The 22,472-nt window shown below is 41.5% G+C and overlaps 1 protein-coding gene across 1 annotated transcript in view; it reads left to right on the plus strand.

Moving 5' to 3' along the window:
• map1ab (microtubule-associated protein 1Ab) overlaps positions 1-22,168 on the plus strand; it is an 82,316-nt gene extending 60,148 nt beyond the window's left edge. The window contains exons 5-7 of the mRNA XM_031731877.2: positions 1,599-13,413; positions 15,619-15,851; positions 17,801-22,168. Of these exons, the coding sequence (XP_031587737.2) occupies positions 1,599-13,413; positions 15,619-15,851; positions 17,801-17,956 (12,204 nt within the window). The 3' untranslated portion in view covers positions 17,957-22,168. The remainder of the gene's footprint in view (positions 1-1,598; positions 13,414-15,618; positions 15,852-17,800) is intronic.
• The last annotated feature ends 304 nt before the right edge of the window (positions 22,169-22,472 follow it).

A 22,472-nucleotide genomic window follows, 5' to 3' on the forward strand; every position in this document is an offset into this window, starting at 1 on the left:
CATTTGTAAAATGACTACAAAGACAAAGTACAGAAATATGTGCTGTATATTTCAAGGATGAGGGGAATTGAATGTATTCCTGTCCCAGCATTCTAAATGTTCAGTTTTAAAAAAAGATCAAAACTCCCAAAATTAAATTAAACAAATAAATATGTTTATTAAGTGAGATAGCACGAGTGTGTTCACAGAGGAGTTAAGGCAGGCTCTGGGTAGTAGGGAAGAGTTACCAGATGACTGGGAAAACACAGCTGTAGGGGTGAAGAAGAAGCTGTTTAATGTGTATGATCTTCTGGACAAAGGAAAAAGACTTGGTGGTGAAATGAAGAATTACATGAAAGTAGTTAAAGGAAGAGATTAGGAAAAAACAAAACAAAGTCAGATAGTTAGGGAGATAAAGAAAGCAGAGGAAAGTAATGCGAGGCTGGTTATAAGGTGGCAAAAGGAAAGGCTTGTCATGAGTTGTATGTCAGGCTGTACACTAAGGACGAGGAAAAGCACTTGGAAAGGATGTGCAGCAGGTTAGGGTGATAGAGACAGAAGGACTAGACATAGAGAAAACAGACGATAGTGTGCCAAGAGAAGAACTGTGGTACTGGGTGGGTGGAAATGTGTTTAAGGGTTGATTTGTGACAGAAGAGAGAGAGATAGTAGTGATGGTAGTGGGACCTACCCTGGGTAGGACCAGGATGAACAAGATTAGAAATGAGTGCATCAGAGGGACGTTTCAGATTGAGCGGTTTGGAGACAAAGTTAGAGACGCAAGGCTGAGGTAGTTTGGACATGTGCAGACAAAGGATGTTGAAGATTAAGTTTACAGGTATAAGGAAAAGAGGAAGACCTTAGAAGAGTTTCATGGATGTACTGAAGGAGGACATGCAGTGTGACAGGACACTCGTAAAGGGAACAGCTGAAAGAAGAGGAAGAAGAAATAAGTTAATTGATTATTAAATAAAATGCACCAGAAATAAATAAAGTCATCTATTAATTTATATTTACAAAATCTGACTAATTTGTTTATTTACCTTTTTATTATCTTAAGTTCACGTTAATTATAAAGAATGCATTTTATAATGTATTTGTTTGCTAATTATTTAACCTTTACTTTGTTTCCTTAAATGTTTATTTATTTCTTTTTACAGGCTTTGCATTTCTGCTTTATGTATTATGGAAATGAGGGCTTGTCAAAGTGTGCCATGGTGTCACCTTTGTTGATCAATGCCAGGCTCACAGCAGAAATGACTTCCTTTAGTCGGGAGATTGCTGAAGAGCTGAGGCGCTTAGCTAATCTAGCTGAAAATAGTGCTGTCAGTCAGGACTATTTACTTTTTCGTGTAGATGCTCTGACTTACCGTCTGTTTCAATTAGCAGCATACATGGACACACGGCTGAACCTTCTGTTTTAAATAATTTTGAGCAAGTCATTGTCTAAACATCTCACTACAACACAAAAATAATACAAAATCAAATTAAAAATTGAAATCCCCAATTGCCTAGTTTTATTTTCTGTATTATTTATTTATTTAGTTAGGCAGTTTTGGTGGTTCGTTTGGTTGAAATATCTTTTTTTTTTTAATTTCTTCCCTGTGCCTTTCTTGCAGGTCAGTGAATTGCTGGGCACATCAGCCCCCAAGCAGCAGGCTACACTTACTGTGTCCTGCCGCGGGGAGGTGGGCTGGAGCTCCCTGGGACAGCAGCAGACCCTGCGGGAGTTCTTTGAATACAAACTAAACCCTGAACCTGTTCTGCCCAAGATGGAGGGCGTCACAGAGTTCACAGAGTACGTCTCTGAAACCGTCGATGTCCCTTCACCTTTTGACCTCTTGGAGCCGCCCACTTCTGGAGGCTTCCTGAAACTGTCCAAGCCATGCTGCTACATCTTTCCGGGCGGAAGAGGAGACTCTGCTCTCTTTGCCGTGAATGGCTTCAACATCTTAGTGGACGGAGGCTCCGATCGAAAGTCCTGCTTCTGGAAGCTGGTCCGCCACTTGGACCGCATCGACTCAATTCTCCTCACACACATTGGCGCTGACAATCTCCCGGGCATCAATGGGCTTCTTCAGAGGAAGATAGCAGAACAGGAGGAGGAGCAGTCACAAGGCTCCACCAACTATAGTGACTGGATGAAGAACCTGATTTCTCCTGAGCTAGGTGTTGTTTTCTTCAACGTGCCAGAGAAGCTTCGCATGCCAGAATCTAATCTTAAAGTGAAACGCAGCATTGAAGAGGCCTCGCTTACTTTGCAGTACCTTAACAAACTCGGTATCAAGCCGGAGCCTCTCTTTCGAGTTGTCAGCAACACTATCGAGCCCATTACACTTTTCCACAAGATGGGAGTGGGCCGGTTAGACATGTACATTCTCAACCCCGTCAAAGACAGTAAAGAGATGCAATTTTTAATGCAGAAGTGGGCTGGCAACAGCAAGGCCAAAACTGGCATTGTGCTGCCCAACGGGAAAGAAGGAGAAATATCTGTCCCCTACCTGACATCAGTCACAGCCTTAGTTGTCTGGCTTCCTGCCAGCCCTACAGAAAAGATTGTCAGGGTGCTGTTCCCCGGGAATGCGCCACAAAACAAGATCCTAGAGGGCCTTGAAAAATTAAAGCACCTTGACTTCTTGCGCTATCCTGTAGCCACACAAAAGGACATTGCCTCAGGAGCTCCTCCCTCTGTTATAAAACAAACCAAGTTAAAACAAAGAACGGATAGCAAAGAGAGTCTCAAATCCTCTCCTAAGACCACTGCAAAGGCCCCAAAGAAAGAAGTCGAGGGGCAGGATGATGTGTCAGCCACCACGGAGGCAAAGAGTGACTCTGTGAAAGAAAACATATCAGAGAAAAAAGAGGAGAAAAAGCCCACTAAGACTATAAAATCTAAAACTGAAGTGCCAGAGAAGAAAAAAATCATGAAAGAAAAATCACTGAAAAAACATTCCAAGGAACGAGTGTCAAAAATGGATGAGAAAAAGGACAAGGAAAAGAAGGAGATCAAGAAAGTGAAGAAGGATGACTCTGCCAAAAAAGATGACAAGAAGGATGCAAAGTTCAAGGATGACAAGAAGAAGGACACATCCAAACCTGAGCTGAGAAAAATGACTAAGCCTGACCTGAAACCACTTACACCAGAGGTAAGGAAGACATTACATAAAGCTAAAGTGTCAAGTAAAGCCAAAACTGGCAAAAGCAAAACAGTGAAGGCTGAACCCGCTGAACCCAAAGCAGAGGAGGCCAAACCTGAAGTTATACAGCCTGAACCAATAGAAAATGGAGCTGTTGAGGGAACATCTGTTCCCTCTACACCTGAAGACCTTACCAAGGAGTTTGAAGAACTTAAAAAGACTGAAGTTAAAACTGTTTCAGCAGAGCTGGTGGACAGCAATATGGTCTCTTCTGAGCCACAAGCAGAAACAGAAGAGAAAAGAAAAGAACACGAAGAAGTGTCTGAAATCCCACCTGGAACAAAGTCCCCTGAAAAGGAAGCACCAGCCGCAGAAGTCAAAGCTGAAGCTAAAGACGAAGACAAGGAAGTCACTCAGGAGAGAGAACTAGAAGACGCTCAAAAGTTTGAAGATGAGGGAGCACAAACTCAGGATGAGGATGAGGAAGAAGAGGAAGAGCCCCCAGCTGCTGTAAAGAAAATACAGGAGGAGGTGGAAGAAGACATGGGAATAGGTGAGGAGGAAGATGAGTCAAAATGGAAGGAGGCAAAAGATGAAGCGTTTGATAGAAAACACGAGACAGAGGAAATGGAGAAATCAGAAACTCTCTTAGCCAAGGTTGAAACTAAAGAGGAGCAACAGATGATTCCATCCAGGGATGAGAAAGAGGAAGAGGAGGAGGCAGTGGAGAAGGCTGAACTGGAGGAGGTGGAAGATTTAGATGTAATAGCTGATGAAGAGATCAAACCTGAACATATGGTTGAAAGCAAAACCACAGAAATTCTGACTGAGGTCAAAGTGGAAGAAGAAGAAGAAGATGAGGAGGAGGAAGGCTACCTATCACATGTTGGAGGGGCTACTGCTCCTATAACCTCAGTAGCTCAAGGCGCTGCTGCAGCTGAACCCATGTCCTACATCCAAGATGAAACTATTCCTGGTTACTCTGAAACAGAACAGACCATCTCTGATGAGGAGATTCACGAGGAGGCAGAGGAGAGAATACCACACCTTCAGTATGATGTCGGTGCCTACGACATCTCTGTTCCAGATCAGACGGGTTCATTTGTAAACATCCACGGCATGAGGGAGATGCAAGCTGCAGCCATGACAGAGAAAGGTTTTATTCCAGGTGTGCAAGAGCAAGTATCGGTGTTCACCAACATCATCACTGCTCCTCTGGCAGAAGAAGAGCATGTATCTTCTGCAACGTCCATAACAGAGTACGACAAAATATCCTCCTTTCCTACATCTATCGCTGAAGATCAGTCGGTGGCATCCGTTGCAGCACCTCAATCTGAAGAGCCGCCTAAAACTCCAGTTCCCCTGTCCACTCCGCCTGACTCTACTCAAGGCAAAGAGCAGCCACTTTCTGCAGGAACTCTTTCACCGCCTTCTTTGGAAGAAGACAAACAGTCCAAGTCTCCATCTGATGATCTACAACTTCCTGTTGCAGAAGTGCAAATGGCAGCTAAGGTTGTAGATACTCAGGAAGAGGAGGAGGAGCAGGAAGAGGAGGAGGAGGAAGAAGACCAAACTCCTAATGTTGAAATTTCACTTGAAAAACTCCAAGAGGGCTACGCTTCAACCCAATTGTTGCAGGGTAAAGAGAAAGACATTGAAAAAGTTGCTAGCTTGGGGTCACCTGAAAAGTCTCTACAAGATCTCAAACCTGACCATCTACCAGTTGAAGAGGAAAATATTGACGCAGTTACACCTAAAGACATTTCATCTGTTGTGCCTACTAGACCTTTTGGATCTGACTCAGTGACTTCAGAGAGCGAAGAGCGTTGCTTCAGTCCGGATGATGTCACTGTGAAAATGGCCTCTCCTCCGCAGTCTGGACCCTCAAGCGCAGCTCACTCTCCACTTCGTCAGTCACCAGTGGAAGACAAGATGAAGGTCTTCCCTGATTTGGAGCTGCAAAAGCAAGAGGAATTTGGCGATATAGCGACCACAACTGAGGACAAAAAAGGCGCAAAAGATGATGCAAAAACTGAGACACAGAAAGAGGTTGATCAACAGAAAGCAGATCAGCATGAAGTAGAATCTGCAAAATCTTTGGACAAATTATCTGAAAAAGACATGAAAGAGGCTCCAGTGATCAAAGACCAAGAAAAAGACGCTTCATTCGTGCCAAAAGATGAAGGAAAACAGGCAGAAACTTTACCTGTTGTTGCAGAACCTGTAACAGATGTACAACTACCAGTTTTAGGGAGCGATTCACTGGCATCTGATGACAGGTTCACAGAGAAAGAACCTAAAGTGCCTGAAACAGGTAAATTTCCAGACAGGGACAGTCGTTTCCTGGACGACGATGATGATAACAAGAAAGATGATGACGATCATGATGATAAACCTGCAGTTAAAACCATTAAGGCAGAACAGGAAATGGAAAATGACGATACTTTACATGCCAAACAAATCAAGGAAGAACAGAAGCAGGAATCTGTCATTCAGGAAGACATTTCAGCCATTAAATCTGTCACAGATGAGAACACACAGAAAGAGGCAGTGATAGATGATACTTCTGATGCTAAACCTGTCAAAGAGGAAGTGGCTAAGGACACATTGACTGTTGATATTAAAGATGAATACAAGGAGCCAGAAAAAGACTACACCCCAGTGGCCAAAGAAGTAGAGGTAGAAACTGGTGCTCCTGAGGACAAACAACTTACAGATGAAGAGAAACAGAAAGACGAAACACAAAAAGATGATTTTGACCTCAAAACCGCAGGTGAGGTTAAGGAGACAGAGGTTAAAAAGGAGGATGTGTCTGATAGCAAGATTTTAATGGAGGAGAAGGAAGAGACAGAAAAGAGTGACACCCTTGATAGTAGCACTTTTAAGATTCAAGAAAAAGAAGTCAAAGAAATCCACCTTTCAGATATCAAGCTTGAGAAGGAAGACATGGGGAAAGAGGCAAAGAAAGAAGATCTCCCTTTCATCGAGAAGAAAAAGGAGACTGAAACATCTGATACTAGTCAAGCCCTCAAAGATAATAAAGTGGAAAAAGAGATGGATAAGATAGATTCTTCTGCTGCCAAGCCCTTTACTGTTGAGCAGAAAGAGGAGAAAAAGGAGATTTTTGACGTTACTGTTCCTAAAGTCAGCAAAGAAGAAGAAAGTATTAGCAAAAAAGATGAATCAGCCATTACTATAAAAGAAGAAAAGGGGCAAGAGATTAGTATGGATATTACACCAAGCCTTACCAAGTCAGAGGAAAAGGATGCAACAGTGTGTAAAGATGACTCTGTGCCTAAACCAGCCACAGAAAAGCTGGAAAAGGAGAAAAAAGAAAGTGAAAAAGAGAGTGATGACACCATATCTCCCAGGGAACTGGCTAAAGATATAACAACAAACAAGGACGACGCTTACATCTTCACACCCACTGTAGAAGAGGAGAAGAAGGAGGACATATGTAAAGATGAGACTCCTCCTGCTATTAAACCTACCTTGGCAGTAGAAAAAGATAAACTTACAAGTATAGATGAAATTTCTGCTGTTAAACCAGCAGTTGGAGAAGAAAAGCAACAAGAGGAAAGTAAAGAAGCTGCCACCATTAAACTTACCGAGATGGAAAAAGAGCACCTGACCGTATCTAAAGTCGATACTGTCTCTGCTACACCAACTGAAGCAGACACAGAGAAAACTCTTCAGACCGTCGAACCAGTTGTAGAAGAAGAAAAGGAACAAGTATTGAGTAAAGACGTAACTCCTTCTGTCATACCCGCCAAGATGGAGGAAGAGGATGTAATGATGAGCAAAGAGATTCCTCCTGTCAAAACAAGCACAGAGATTGTTATAGCTGGTGCTACACCAACAGCGCAGGACGAAAAAGACAAAGAAAATGGTAAAGATATTTGTGCTGCGGAATCAGCCGCAGAAGAAGGAAAAAGGAAGACGACACGTGAGGAGGAAATACTGACTGTCAAACTGTCCAAGGAAGAAGAGACAATCCAGGATCATAGTGTTGCTATCGAACCAATCAAGAAAGAAGAAAAAGATACAGACGCTATTAAAGATGTAATTTCTGATGCAAAACCCTCCATAGTGGAGGAAACCAAAGACACAACTGGTGTCAAGTCCCTCACAGACGAGGTAAAGGAGGCTGAACTTAGAGATGCTCCATCAGATGTAAAACTCATCCAGGAAGAGGCAAAAGAAATACCAAAGGAGGAAACTTGTGATAAAGATATTAAAAAAGAGGATGAACAGATTATTTCTGAAGGGGCACCCATAAAGGAGATAAAGGAAAAAGACACTGATGATACCAACTTTCAACCCACTGAGGATGACAAAGTTGTGGAAAAAAGTGACATTTCTGAGAAACAAAAAATAAAGCAGGAGCCTAAAGAGCAGGAGAAGGGCGATACTGATGACCACAAAGCTATTTTGGAAGATTTGAAGGATAAAGAAACTGTTAAGGGTGATGCAACAAAAGAGAAAGAAGCCGACACCACTGACGAGCAACCCACAGATGCAAAAAAAACAGAACCATCTAAAGTTGAAACCATTAAGGATGAAACAAAAGACACGGTCAAACATCACATTTGTGATGCAGAATCTATCAAACAGGAACCGGAGAAGGAGGTGTACACTCCAACAGTTTCTAAAGAAGAGAAGGAAATGAAAGATGATTTCCCTCTTGAGCCAGAATCTAAGAAAGATGATGAAAAACTAGTAGGTCTTTCACAGACCCAGACCTTGGAAGAGGAGAAGACTAAGAAAGATTATGTTTTTGATACTAGTGATAAACATGGAGTGACCTCTGATAAGCTTCCTGAAGCAGATAAGAAGGATATTTTTGGAGCTGCATCAGTCGAAAAGCAGCCAGACTCTTTGGCAGCAACATCAGTAAAAGATGACATTTGTAAATCTCCCGACCAAATTTTAGAGGATAAAAAAGAAAAAGACATAGAATCAGGGGTCATTGCAGGTGTCGAAGACAAGATGGAAAAAGAAAAAGATGATGCACATGTTGCGGAACTGAGCAAAGAACAGAAAATGGAAAAAGAGCAAGAAAAAGAATACACATACGAGCCTGAAGGCATCACAGAAGAAAAGAAAGAGACAGCAGAGGACAAAAAGATGATTAAAGAAAAGGATTCTGCCAGCGCAAAGACCGATGAGATCTCAGAGAAGGAAAAACAAGATGTCTCTGATGCAGACCACACCAAAGAGGAGAAATGGGAGAAAGAGGAATTACAGGAGAAGGACATGGACAAAACCATTAAGCAGCCTGCTCTGGTGCTATCGGGAGAGGAAGTATCAGCATCCAAGTCAGAGTACAAACCTGCATTTGTGGTTCAGTCATCTGATGAAGACAGAGAAGATGAAGAGGATGAAGACATTTGTATGGGAGGAGCAGGTTCCAGACCTTTGTCAGTGGAGCCTAGAAAATCTGACCATGACATCTCTTCTGCAGGTTTGCCTTTAACCCAAACGGTACAGACGGGTGACCAAACAAAAACACCTACATCTCAACAGCCCACAGTGATTATACCTACACTTACAATGCAGGAACCCTCTATGGATGAGGACTTCAAAGAGTTTGGGAAAGAGGAGTCCGTGCTTTTCCTTGAAGCAGACAAAAATATTGCAAAAACAGAAGCTACACCTGCACCACTCGCCAAGCCAGAGCCATCCTTTGATATTCCCACATCAAAGGAGACAACCTCTGCCAGAACAGAACCAGTGTCAGACTCATCTGAGAAAAAGCCAGCACTGTCAGCAGTATCAAGCACAGACAGCCAACCTATGAGCTACACACTTTCAAGTACTGAAAGCCAATCTAGCGTGGAGGAAATGCCACATCAAGAGAAACAGATGCCAGCTGAGGTGAGCTCAGGAATCCAGAGTGCTCCAGAGAAGACAAAACTGGATGAGAAACGAGTAAAAGAAACAGAGAGAGAGATGGAAGGAGAACGAGAGGTGGCCTCTCCGGGATTATCGCAACCTTGTTCGTATTTTATGCTGGACAAAGATTCTGAAGATGTCAGACGCGCTGCTGGACCAGCAAAGGTGGAAAGTGAAAAACTGAGCACAGAGGAGACTGTCAGTGGAAGACTTGAAGACGAGAAGCAATGCTTTGGCGCCTCTAAGTACGATCCATATGAAAAACCTATTCCAGATTTGGACTCACGAGAAGGCAGTGAAGTTTCTCTTGGTTTTGACCATGCTTCTGACATCTGCATTGATGATAACAGAAGATCGAGCCAGGCAGAAGCTGGAGGAGCCATGTTCCTTCTGGATGATCAGTACAAAGAAGAACCTCTCTCATTCAGCAGAGTCGACTACAGCCCAGTTTCCCTCACAGAGAGCGAGCGAAGCAGCCACCACAGTCGAAGTGCCTCCCCAAGATATGAAGACCGTGAGAAAGGCCAAGAGGAAGAGAGTGAGAGAGAAGAAAGGGCCGACACACCATATGTTGACAAAAGCTTTTCAGTTTTAGAGGTGCAAGACAACAAAATGTCCCAAGCTGCTGAGGCCTATTCTTTCACTCCAAAAGAAGACAAACCAGAGAAGTCAGAAAAAGAGAAAGATGACATAAAGGAAGGTGCTGCAGCAGCCTTTCAAACACAGGCACCAGTAGAAAGTGATTTAGAGTCCAGCAGTGCTGCTCTTCAGTCAGCAGGCGTAAGACAAGAAATACCCTCTCCCTCATGGAGCCAGACAGATCTTGGTGCACAAGCATCAGGTACTGCTTCACCTTTTGGAGAATTCAGAGAAAAGGAAGCAACAGAAAAAGACAAAGAAAAATCTGAGGAGTCACTCAAAGACAAAACTGACTCCTGTGACCATAAAAGAGAGGGATCTCCATCTGGTCGGTACTCGCCTGCAGAAAAAGACATTTTACCTCAGCAGCCATCGGTGTTAGAGAGAGAGGATGCATCAAGTGATTCAAGGAGTCCCTCTTCGGCCACATTTATAGGACATGAAATTGATGATAATGTTTTGGCATCTGATTATAGTGAAGTTAGCAGTTCTGCTACATCTAAATCCTTAAGTTGTGCCGAAGGAAAAGAGAGCCTGATAGACAAAAGATTACTTGTTGAGGGAGAAGATTTTAACGTTGATGATGATGAAGATGAAGATGAGGACGATGAGGAGGAGGAAGAAGAGGAAGAGTCAAGTGACATAGATATGGAAAAAGGTGCGAGAGAACAGTCTGAGAAGGAAATGTGCAGACGTAGCTCTGGTGACAGTGCTGGGTTAGCAGAGGTAGAGGACTCAAATAAAAAGTCACAGGTCCCTGACTCAACTAAAGAGGAGACTGTATGTAAGATGACACCTGATGATGCCTCAGCTTTTAAAGCCATGGATAAAGAGGTCCAGGATGTAAGTAAAAAAGCACCTGAACCAAAACCAGTTAAAGAGGAGGACACTGTTAGTGATACAAGCGCATCCAAACCTCCTGAAGCAGCAAGTAAAGACGAAGGCAGAACAACTTCATCAACAGACACATGTGCGCAGAAAATAGATGAAACCTCTGTTGCTCCAACGGTTACACCCAAACATACTGAAGAAACAAAATTAAAGGATACTGACAAAAAGCATTTGTCCCCTGAGCCATCCACAAAGAGGAGGCTGTCGTCAGCAGAGGGTGTTTCTTCATCTGATGTACTAGAATCAAAAAAAGGAGTTGAAGATAAAGAGTCTCCATCACCAGAGTCAAGTCTTTCAACAAAGGAAACCTGTCACCCGACATCCACGAGTAGCTTAACTGGCACCTCTTTGGCAACAGACCAAACTGATTCCATGTCAAAGCCTACATCCAGTCCATCCTCACCGCTAACAGGTAGCTATGCTGATATTGGACATAGTAGGTATGAGAGTTACTACAGTGAAGAGAATCGAGTAGGATTGAAGGATGACAGGAAAGACACCCTTGTGCTCTCAGATGCCTCCCAGCTATCCCAGCAAAGTGAGGATAAGTATTTCAGCCAAAGAGATGTCCAAGAACGAAGTCAAGATGTGAGGCATACTTCTGGTATCACAGAAAAACACGAGGACTCTACCTCATCACCTTGCCCATACACAAGCTTAACATACTCCGCTTCGACGTACTCCTCAACATCGTACAGTTATTCATATTCAGGGTCTACCCATCTGAGCCAAAAGCTGGGAGGCAAAGATGAACCTTATAAATTATCAACCTCTGAAGTATCTTTGGCCAAAGAGGAACCATCGACTGCGGCAGCGTCAACAAGTTCCTGCTTTGGAGGGTTTCAAAGAGATGAGTACATGGAGGTGATGACAAAACCTGAAACAAAAGAGTCCTTGCCCAGTCAGTTTGAAGAGAGCAAACCATCATCTCCAGGCTTGTCTACTACTGCCAAGCAGCCAGAAGATCAAAGTGGTTCTGTAAAGCCAGACGCAAAATCTACTACTGACAGCTTTCATATGCTAGAACCCGTGTTAAAAGCATCCACCACAGCACCATTTTTACAAACTACAGGAGACGTTAAGGAGAGTTCATCCACATCAGAAGCACGCTTTGATGTCTCTCCCCTCCAAAGGGCTGACTCTTCTGACAAACAGTCCCAAGAGAAGGAACCTGATACCCTTGAAATGGAGGATGGCACCCTACCGTGTCGTATCGAATGTCAAAAAATCCAAGTAGCTGAGCAAAAACAGACTTTCTCATTAATAACTGAATCACGTGTTGCACAGAGTACAACATTCTCTGAAGAAACAAAGACAGTCGCCATTACCTCTGCAACCGCTGTGTCTAAACCTGATGCAATGGTGGAAACAGCTCAACAGGCAGCATCGGTCACTCCGATGAGTGACACTGACACTACCAAAACCTCATGTGCCGTAACAGACCTGCCCAAATCAGAAGAGGTGAAAGAGAAACAACCGCAGGTAAAAGAAGAAAAAAGTGCTGGGGATACTGCACCACTGAAGGATGATGCCAAGGTGTCAGAAAAAGAATCAAGTGAAAAAGATGAAAAGGCAGACAAAATGAAAGACACTGATTTCAAACATGTAATAGAAGAAAAGAAACCAGAGGAAAAGAGCATTAAAGACATAACAGAGGAGAAAAAAGTAACTTCTGATCCCAAACTGAGTGAAAAGGTAGAAGATGGGAAACAAAGAGAGGCTGAAATAGTGGAGGAGAAAAGCCTATTGGAGATGCCGTCTGAGAGATTAGAGGTAAGGAGAAAGAGCAGTATATCTGATTGGGAGCTACTACAAAGGCCGGACGACTTTCCAAGTGCCCCCCCTCCAGGTTATGGTGATGATGATGAGGAAGGAATGGAGTGGATGGCGAGTGCCCACAGTACCTCAAAAGACACGTACCACACAGAAACATCCAGCAAAGGAGATGTAAAGACTGATCGCCCTTCGGATTTGAACACTGGAGCAACTTCCTCCTCTGAATCCCCGCCAGGATTCTCCTCCTGTGAATATAAACATCGCAAAGGCGAACTTTCTCCATCCTTCATCAACCCCAGCCCTCACCAGCTCTCCAGTGATGAGGGTGAAGATGATTGTGGCAGTGGCCACTCCCAGGAAGGGGGTGAGGACGATCAAGAGCAGCACTCTGTGAAAAGGAGGTCACACAAGCAGAGGCGCCACCATGCTCAGAGTCACCATGGAGATGCCGGACAGGGACAAGGCCAGCTGCCTGGTGCAATGTCATCTGGTTTGGCTGTGACTTTAGCTGGTGAGGAGACACCACCGACATCAGTGAGCGAGTCATTGCCGTCACAGTCCGACTCTGATGTCCCTCCAGAGACTGAGGAGTGTCCATCAATAACAGCAGAGGGAAATCTGGACTCAGACGAAGATGCTGAGCATCTGCCGGTGGACAAATTATCTGGAGCTGGTGGTGGCCACCATCCTTCATCACCACGGTCATCTCAGAAGACTCACGATCCCCTTCCTGCACCGATGAAGGACCCTCTACCCCACCCACCTCACCCAGATGTGTGCATGGTGGATCCAGAGGCTCTTCTCAATGATCACAGCAGTACAGAGAAAATTCTCAAGAAGGAGCACAAGACCACCAAGGGCCTGAGAAAGGGGAAGCCTAAGTCAGCCTCTCCTGCTCGAAAGGGGGAAGTCAGGAAGAGGTCTTCTACTCCAGTGAAACAGTCTAAGGACTCTGCCTCACCGCGATCAGCCTCCCTCAGGAGGAAGGACACAGAGAGAAGCTCCAGGCTCATCAAAATGTCTGAAACCCATGGTTCAAGGAGCGAGATCCTCAACCCTGGGAAAGGCTTGGTCAATGGCATCAAGAGCAGTTCAGGTGAGGTTAATCATTAACATTCTGTAACACTAAGCTTTTGGAAAACCAAATTTAATCAGGAGAGCTGTTATTATCATTATTGCCCCTAGATATTTGACCTTCACTTTACTGTGTAATGCATATTCAGAAGGAGCACTTTAAGAACTTTGCACACTTACAGCAGGTAAAATAAGCATCGAACAAGTCACCAATTTTCCAAGTAAATATACTTCTAAAGGTTCTATTGACATAAAATTATCACCAGACGTCGGTAACAGCCCATCCAATCCACACATGCACAGTCTTGCTAAAATGTTCTCACTTGTTTCATCTTCATCATCCTGGTAGATGGCAGCAGATTTATACCTAGAATGTCTTGGTCCATTTTCCCATTCATCCTTCCTTCTGTTATATGAAGCAGTACTGAAAGCTGAAAAACAGATTTCACCTCCCACCTCCAAACTTCACTGTTGGTATGGTGTTTTTTGGTGAAATGCAGTGACTTTTGACCTCCAAACGTGGTGTGTATCATGGCATCTAAAGACTTCAGTTTTGGTCTCATCTGGCCAGACTGAATCCTCCCAGTATTTCACAGACTTGTCTAAATGTTGTTCAGCAAACTTGAAATTAACATTAACATTTCTGCAGCAATGGAGTCTTATGTGACTCCATTGCCATGACACAGGCCATGGCGGTTGAATACATTACTTATTGTCTTCTTTGAAATAATTGTACCTGTTGATTCCAGGTCTTTCTCTAACGCTCCACAAGTACTCCTTGGCTCTTGGACAACTCTTCTGATAATTCTTTTCAATCCTCTGTCTGAAATCTTGCAGGGAGCACCTGGTTGTGGCCTCTTTATGGTTAAAATATGTTCTTTCAACTTGCAGATTATGGCCCCAACAGTGCTCACTGGAACATTCAGTAGTCTAGAAATTGTTCTGTAACCAATGCCATCAGTATGTTTTGCAACAATAAGGTTAAGGTCTTGAGAGAGCTCATTATCTTATTACTGATAGATTTCAGTTGGTGTCATGACTTTCCATGCCTTTCTGCACCTCTTTTCTTAGAAAATTGATGACGTATTTAATACTTATTTACCTGCTGTATTACTGTTTGATGGAAATAGCTTCTGGGCCTGAAAAGCGATGCCAATGCAAAGGTTCCTTTAACCTGTATTATTTATAATGGCCAGAAGGGGTTCATCTTTGGGAAAATGACCCTCAGCTCCCTTGCTCTGTGACATCAGTAAACTTTCTTGTTGAGTTTATGGTCTCGAACACTAGTGTCAGGTCATATTGAATGAAACATGATGTTCATATTTTTCATTTTGTATGCCTTCATCAGAGTAAAAAGAATAATTAAGCAGGGCAAGCTTCGTCAGACCTGTAGCATCTGCTTTCAAAAAGCCAAAGTGACAATGGCAAAAATGCTCAAATTGAGGCTTCACAGCTAAAAAATTTATTGGCTATGTTTGTCTTGAATTTTAAGTCTATGGCTGTTACACACAAAATAGTGACATCAAGGTTGATTGTATAACAATAGAACTCATTACTTACAAAGATTTTCTAAGAAAAATCACTTCAAGCGATAACTCCTCGGGTGGTGATAACATTAGCACTTCAAACAAAATGGAGAATTTTCAGGTCCCAATTGGATCACATTGAAAAAATCCAAACAAAATATTCTGTAATGGATTTTTTCAATGATAAAACTAAAGAGAGTTGTTAAGTTTAAAATTTAGACACAAGCAGAAGTGGAGTTAAATGTCACTCTTCAATTTTAAATCTCAAAGCTCTCAGTTATAGCCCTCAAAAGATATAATTTGGGAAAGATGGATATGTTCTGTTTGCTTGTATGTTTGCATGAAACTGATATTGCTTCTTTTCATCTGTCTGTGAATATAATATAGTTACTCTAATCTTTATGTGAGGGAGTAATGATGGAAATTACTGTGCTCAGTGGACACTGCCGTAAGTTACAATCAAACATTTAACAGCAAAGTGTGGGTAAGGAAGAGGACAGAGTGATGGAAATGCAGCACACAGTTGTTGTGTTGCGATGACACCTTGCAGTCATATATTGCAAAAATAATTTCATCATATGAATGAATTAGATAATTATCTCACATGATGAAAGTGCTTATTCCTTTGCCGCTGCAGTGCATTTTCAGGAAAGTCATTTTTAATATTTGAATTCTTATTTTGTATCCTTGATCACTTCCAGGTAATAACGCCCAGAAATCCAGTTCGACTGTCCCCCCTGGACCACCTGTCTATGTTGACCTGGCCTATGTGCCCAACCACTGCAGTGCCAAGAATGTGGACCAGGAATTCTTCAAGAGAGTGCGGGCTGCGTACTACGTTGTGAGTGGGAATGACCCAGGCAGTGGAGAGCCTAGCCGTGGAGTCCTGGATGCCCTGCTGGAAGGCAAAGCTCAGTGGGGCTCCAATTTGCAGGTATTTACCCCCTCGCTGACTTAGCTTCAGCATCTTGTTCTCTTTTGATATTTTCTCACATTTTCTATGACTATAGTATATATACTCTATAATATATGGATAGATTACATCAGCAAGAGTTGAGGCTGGGGTGTGAAATTTATGGTTTTCAGGGTTTTTATCGTTATTTTTTAAATCGTTTTTATCATATCTGTTTCCCTGGGTCTTTTACCGTGTGTTATGAATAAATCTTCGTTTTTGGTACCTGTACTAGTTTTATTTTGTTGTATTTATCCGCGACACCTTAAAGGCCGGACCGTGAAAATATTGTCGGACATAAACCAGTCTGTGGCGCAAAAAAGGTTGGGGACCGCTGGATTACATACATGAAGTGTACAGCATACATTCATTACTTTAGCTTTGGGAAACCATGGCAATCATGGAATCAACACTTTCTTATTAAAGAAGTTGGTAGATATCTGAGCTAAAAGGATAATAATCATAATAGGGCTGATGACTTCACTCTATACCACAGAGCATCTATTGTGTACATTTACTTGACCTTGTGGCCCACAGCAGCAAATATAACTAGAACGTCATTCTTGTCTCTAAAGAAAAGACAGCTATAGCTCAAGTGAGCACATTATCAATTATCAAATTGTAATAAAAAAATTAAAGGTTTGCTATTATCATTTCCGACTCCTCTCTTATATTCCTATATACTCTACTAGAGAACTAAACATATTTAAGAAAACACACACTCGGCAACAGAGCACTTTAAAAATAACCGTGCACCTTGACGACCAAGAAATTCAGCTAAAGTTTTCCTCAGTGTTTTAAAGTCATGCCATTTCTTTCACCCATGCATGTATTGATGGTAAATCCAGTTTTGGCCTCCTGTTCTACTGCAGTCCAAAATTAATTAAGACAGTAAAAATTTGGGGTAATTTACCTAATATGTACATTTATTGCCTGATAGCAAATCTTTAAATTTACAGTTGATAAAATTTAAACAACTGCTTTCGAGCATAATTGTAATTTAGGATAGTCCCATACACAGTGAAAGAGAGTGGCTTTTCCCCTCAAACATTTGACACACGTGTTAGAAATGTTCACTGATGCAATATAATTCCTCATCAACAGTTTGTATGTTAATAGTTTCGTTCTAGTTTGAATAGATTTGGTATTTGGTTGGTAAGCTTGTCCGTTCCCGCTCCTTTTCATCTGTATTCTGTCACACATGTCAGTACTGGATTCACCACCATGCAACAAACAAGGCTGTTCTTATTGTGAAGAACAGAGTCCCCAAGATGGGATCATGGCAGCTCACATTGCTTATATTTTGATGATATCAAATGTTTTAATTGCATGTTTTTGAAAATATTTTTGACAAAACTCATATATCTGAGATTACTGGTTAATTGTCAGAAGGTTACTATCCACGTACAAGTCGGCAATTTTTGGACACCTTTTCTCATGCAAATTCTAAGCACTATAGGAAGCATACATAAGAGGCACAAGGGTGATATGGAGGGAGTATCTTTAATATGCTAATACAATTTATATGACATGTCTATTGTATTTCTAAGAAAAGGGTTTCCTGTTGTTCTTTTGTATTTCAGAGTCTGCACAGTATAAAAACTGTTTTAGAGGTAGAGGCTCAATCATTCAAAAATAAAAGAGTGCAGAAGTGCATAACTAAGTGGATCAATAGTAGTACTTTAGGTTTGGAAGCTGTCTTATCGCTACAGTCAGTGGCCCTGCGGCAAGTATGATCAGCATTGACAATATAAGACATCTCTGGCAGGTAGATCTGTCTGGAGAATGGTTTGGAGACTACTGTTCAAACAGTTAGTTAAAACACTAGCCATTGGATCTGTACAAATTCTGAATCCAGAGTCCCCCTCCAAATCGATCTGTCCTACTCCCTTCCTGCCACCTCTCATTTCCTTTTGTTACATCTCTGTCAGGTTACTCTGATCCCGACCCATGACACAGAGGTGACCCGGGAATGGTATCAACAGACGCACGAGAGGCAGCAGGACCTGAACATCATGGTTCTGGCCTCCAGCAGCACCGTAGTCATGCAGGATGAGTCCTTCCCCGCCTGCAAGATCGAGTTCTGAGCTTCGAGGGCACCGCTCCGCTTTTCCCGCCGCCAACAACCCCTTCCTCCTCATCATGACGTTAGAGCGAGAGCGAACAGTACTCTGCTTCTTCAAAGCTTCTCATTCTCTCATGGTACCAGTCTCAGACCCATTTGCTGCAGTCCTCAATACACTAGATTCTGTTAGTCAAAATTCTGGGTATATGCTTTGTGATAGTGGGGCTATCTCGCAAATAATACCGTACTTTTTATATTTGTTTTCTTCTGTGAGTTAAATGTCCACCCTAACACATTTCTTATACAAGCGCTAGCAGTTGTGGAACAAATTTAAATACTTTTCAAAAACATATTTACACCTGACAGATAAACATAGATCATTAACCCACAAAGGAATAATAATGCCACAGTTAAAGATCAAGATTAGTCACGTGTAGCTCTTACAAAGGTGACTCAAATTGTATTGCAAAGTTAGACCTCCAAGTGGCCAAAACAAGTGCCAAAACACTACTGAACTAGGAATTCTCATCATCTCCAAAATGGCGTTTAAACAAATCCGTGATCAATTATTTCTTTAGATCATACGCAAAGTGTTTTTATAAGACTAGAAAAGCTTTCGTTTCTTAATCCGAACCTTTCTTTTCCATCGGCGTACACAGCAAAACGCATCCTTTGCAATTCAGCTCATGCTACAGTAGTGTTTTGATTAACTCAATAATGGCATAAATTGATGTTATGTAACGAAACAACAAAAAACGTTCCTTCTTGTGATTTGTGGTGAAGTTTTAGGAGGTGCCTGGAAAACTCTTTCTTCTTCTGGCTCTCACAGCTTAGCTGGTGCATGTTGCTTGTGTTTTAGCTCGGACTCTTTCGGAGAGAACTGCGTAGGGTTAAACCTTTCTTTAGCCGGCCTTTCAAGTGTGAAATGCAGTATAGTGTGGATAGTCTACTACACTGTTTGGCTGTCTGCGCTCAAGTGATTTCAGTAGGCGCCAGGCAAAAGGGACGACGTTTCTACAGTAATCACATCTCTGCTGGGTGTTCTTCTTTAAGTCTTTATCACAGTCTTTGTTGGTTCTGTGTACTCCAGTATGCATATAAGATTAATGTTTCATATCAACACAGAGTTTCTGTTGAATAAATGATATATTTTGTGATGATTTGATCCTGAGGCGAACGCAGCGTTTTAAGTGAGAGGGTTTAATTCTTGTCATTTCCTCCTGTTTAGCTACAATGTACCGTCTCCGTTAGTATCACAAAGGGATGGGAAAGAAAAAAAACAACAGCAAGCAATGACCTGTGGCAAATGTAGCAACGGAAGCTTGCCTGCTCGTCCCTTCAGAGGTAACGATATGCCAGCGGGAACTGCAGTATTTCTATTTATTAAGGAGGGGGGTACTTTTCACAACAAAAACATGTTACAGGAGGCTTCTTTCACGTGCCTTTAGAGAGGGGAGGATGTTTTACGGACATGTCAGCCATTTTGAAGCAGAGTCAGAAACCAGGGTAAAAAAATGAAAGAAACCAAGTAGAAAACTTTAAAACTGAGGACCAATTTCTTCATACACTAAAGTTGTAAACTGCACTGCGATATAGTACTCTCCCACTGCTCAAACTTTGGAACCGTATAATTCAAGCCAAGCATTAATTCCTCATGTCGAAATACTACTTTCTAACCAATATGAATGTCTGAGAGCAACGTGTTGCACCAAATAGCAATGCACTTTTCTGAGGCGGGGATGGGGCGCTGTTTGAAGTCGAAGCACAGAGAGTTTGTGTAGCAGCAGAGAAGAAGTTTTCAATAATATAAATTAAACTATGTACAGGACGTTCCTCCAGACTGAGCTTGCTAATAGCAAGGGACAAGATCAACGTGAAGCAATTGCCTGATGTTAGTCACACAGTAATATATATATTTATATATATATTTAGAATGAGCATGAATGTGGATTATGGTCACAGATATACTGTAGGAATGTTTTAGAAGTAGTTTTTTGTGTGCTTGAGTATATAATACGCTCTGAGTAGCTGTTTTTAATTGCAGCACGGTTTTGGTTTTGTAGGCGAGTTTTCTGCAAGTTCACTGTGAAAGGTCTTTCTGCTTGTTTACAGCCAGACTCGAGAGCAGCTCATATTCACGTTGGGCCATGTTTCATTTCCTAATTTATGTGCACGTTATTTAAAAGATATTCACAATGAAATCGCAATTTTTGATTTAACCTTTAAATTTTGTGCTGCAAAGCAAATCCAATTCTGATTTATTTTTCCAGAGATTTAATCTCTGTTTGAGATATAAAATTAAGAAATATTTTATGTTTTTTTTTGTTTTGTTTTGTTATGTTTCTTTTGTTGGCTAATTTAAAGCTAAAAAGGGGGGCCAGGATGGAGGACGCATGGCTGGTTTTGATTCCCAAAAAGTCCTTTTTGACAGGATGTTGCTATTAAAAGCTTTCACAGCTAAACTTTAGTCAGTCCTTTACCTCAATTGGATTCAATACACGGAAGAAACTAAGGCTAGACCGCGTCATCACCTCGGGCTAGCCTGGGACCAGTGCCAATATCTTGCTGCTCGTACGACTCCTTACTTTATACCTCATCTTCCAATGCCTCTCTGTTCTGCCCGCTCTACTTTAGTTTTAAAATCAAAGATGGCGAACTCACACGGCTGCCACTGAATGTTGTTTTCCTTTTCTTTTCCTCATAACCCATATCCATTATGCACTGTACAAGCCTTGATATGCATCCCATGCTTGTGTTATTTCAGAGGCAGACATGGCTTCTGTGTGTTTTTCCTTTCTTTTAAAAGAATCACACCTGGAGAGAATCTCTGAGTTTGATGCAGGTTGTATATCAAATGTCTGCGTACGCACAAGTACATATCCAGCCTAGCATGAAGGTTTTAAAATGACTCCCCTGAAGACATGTTTAAATGTCTGTGAACCGATCAAGCAAGCAAAAAGTCCTTTTCACTTCTCCTTTCGATGCTGTATGAGCTGGGATCAAAGCAGGAAGAAGCTTTTTATTAAATGTGCGGATCAGATTTTATGGATGGTCTGATTTGTTGTACTGTCTTTGAATAATGTTTTTAAGTTGGCAGATTCCAAATACCCGGCCTTGAGATTTTTTTCCCGAGGCATTAAGTAGAACGCTGTGAATCACTTAATACTGAACTGTATTGCTATACAGAAGCTGAATGCACTATACAGGAGATCTATTTTTCTGAATGTAGAGTTGGTACTACCATATGAATGCTGCTGGATCAAAAACAATAGACAAAAACAAAGAAAAAATGCAAATACAAAAAAAACATTCACACCAACTTAGACAGAAATAAATTTAACGGCGTGCAGAAGGCGGGCAGATACTGCAGTCTCAGTTCTGTTCGAAAGAAAGAGGAAGGTTCAAGAAAGTAACTGAGATCCCACAAGCAACATATTAACAGTAACACAGTACTAACTGCAGCTGCAACTTTTTCCTTTTCCTGAAAATGACTTGAAACACATGCAGACTCAAAACACCATTAATAAAATTGATAAACTCAATAAAATGCTACACGCACACTTATGTGCTGTACACAGATTTGTACATATCGCTCTGGAAAGAGCAAATCTGAAAGATACAACGAAGAAGCGAATCTTGTTTATTTTAGGCAGATTTATGTGACGGGATGCTCAAAAACAGCTGAAGCTACACAAAACGCTGATAAGATATGGAAAGAAAAAAAAAAGGTGCATCTTTCAGTTCGATTTCATCTCCACACCTGCATTAAAATGATCACAATCAGCGTATGGTGTCATCTGTCCATCTAATCTTTCTGCATGTGATTTATTTAGTTATAATCCTGAATGTACTTGTTTAACATTGAAATAATAATAACAATAATAATTATAATGAAAAAAAAATACAATGCTATTTTAAAGAGGTATATTTGAAAAAAAGCTAATTGTCTTAACTGGTACTGACCTAATATAAACTTGGGCTGTGCTTTTATTGCTTGCCCTATTAACATGTTGTAAAGAAGACACTGTACTGGTAGTTCTGTTTGATTCTCTCTCTCTCTCTCTCTCTCTTTCTCTCTCTTATTTTTATTTTTTTGCATTGTATTAAATTTATGGTTTCTTCCGCAGCGCAATATTCAATATCTCTCTGTCTCTTTAAATCTAACTGGTAAAACTAGAACTACTGCAGATTCATTGTAAAAGGGAAACAGCCTGGTGATCATCAATTAAAATATATGAAATCTAAATGTGGTCCCTGTGTGTGTGTTTTTTTATTTTTATTATTTTTCTTTTTTGAAAATGTCACTAAATTCTAACTGAATTATGAGAGACCACATACAGTATGTCATCTGCTGTATGTTTCTGTACACATTTTTTTAATGATTTTTTGTTGTTGTGATTTTGTCTCAGTACACCACCACAGTTGTTCCAGCAATCAAGCAATTCAGCTTTAAAGCAAGGTCTTTAACCAAATTATCTGATTAACTGTTTTAGAGACATTTTTATACACAGTCCCCCATTTTCAGAGGCACAAAACTA

This window comes from Oreochromis aureus, linkage group 7, assembly GCF_013358895.1.
Source record: "Oreochromis aureus strain Israel breed Guangdong linkage group 7, ZZ_aureus, whole genome shotgun sequence".
Taxonomy (NCBI): Eukaryota; Metazoa; Chordata; class Actinopteri; order Cichliformes; family Cichlidae; genus Oreochromis; species Oreochromis aureus.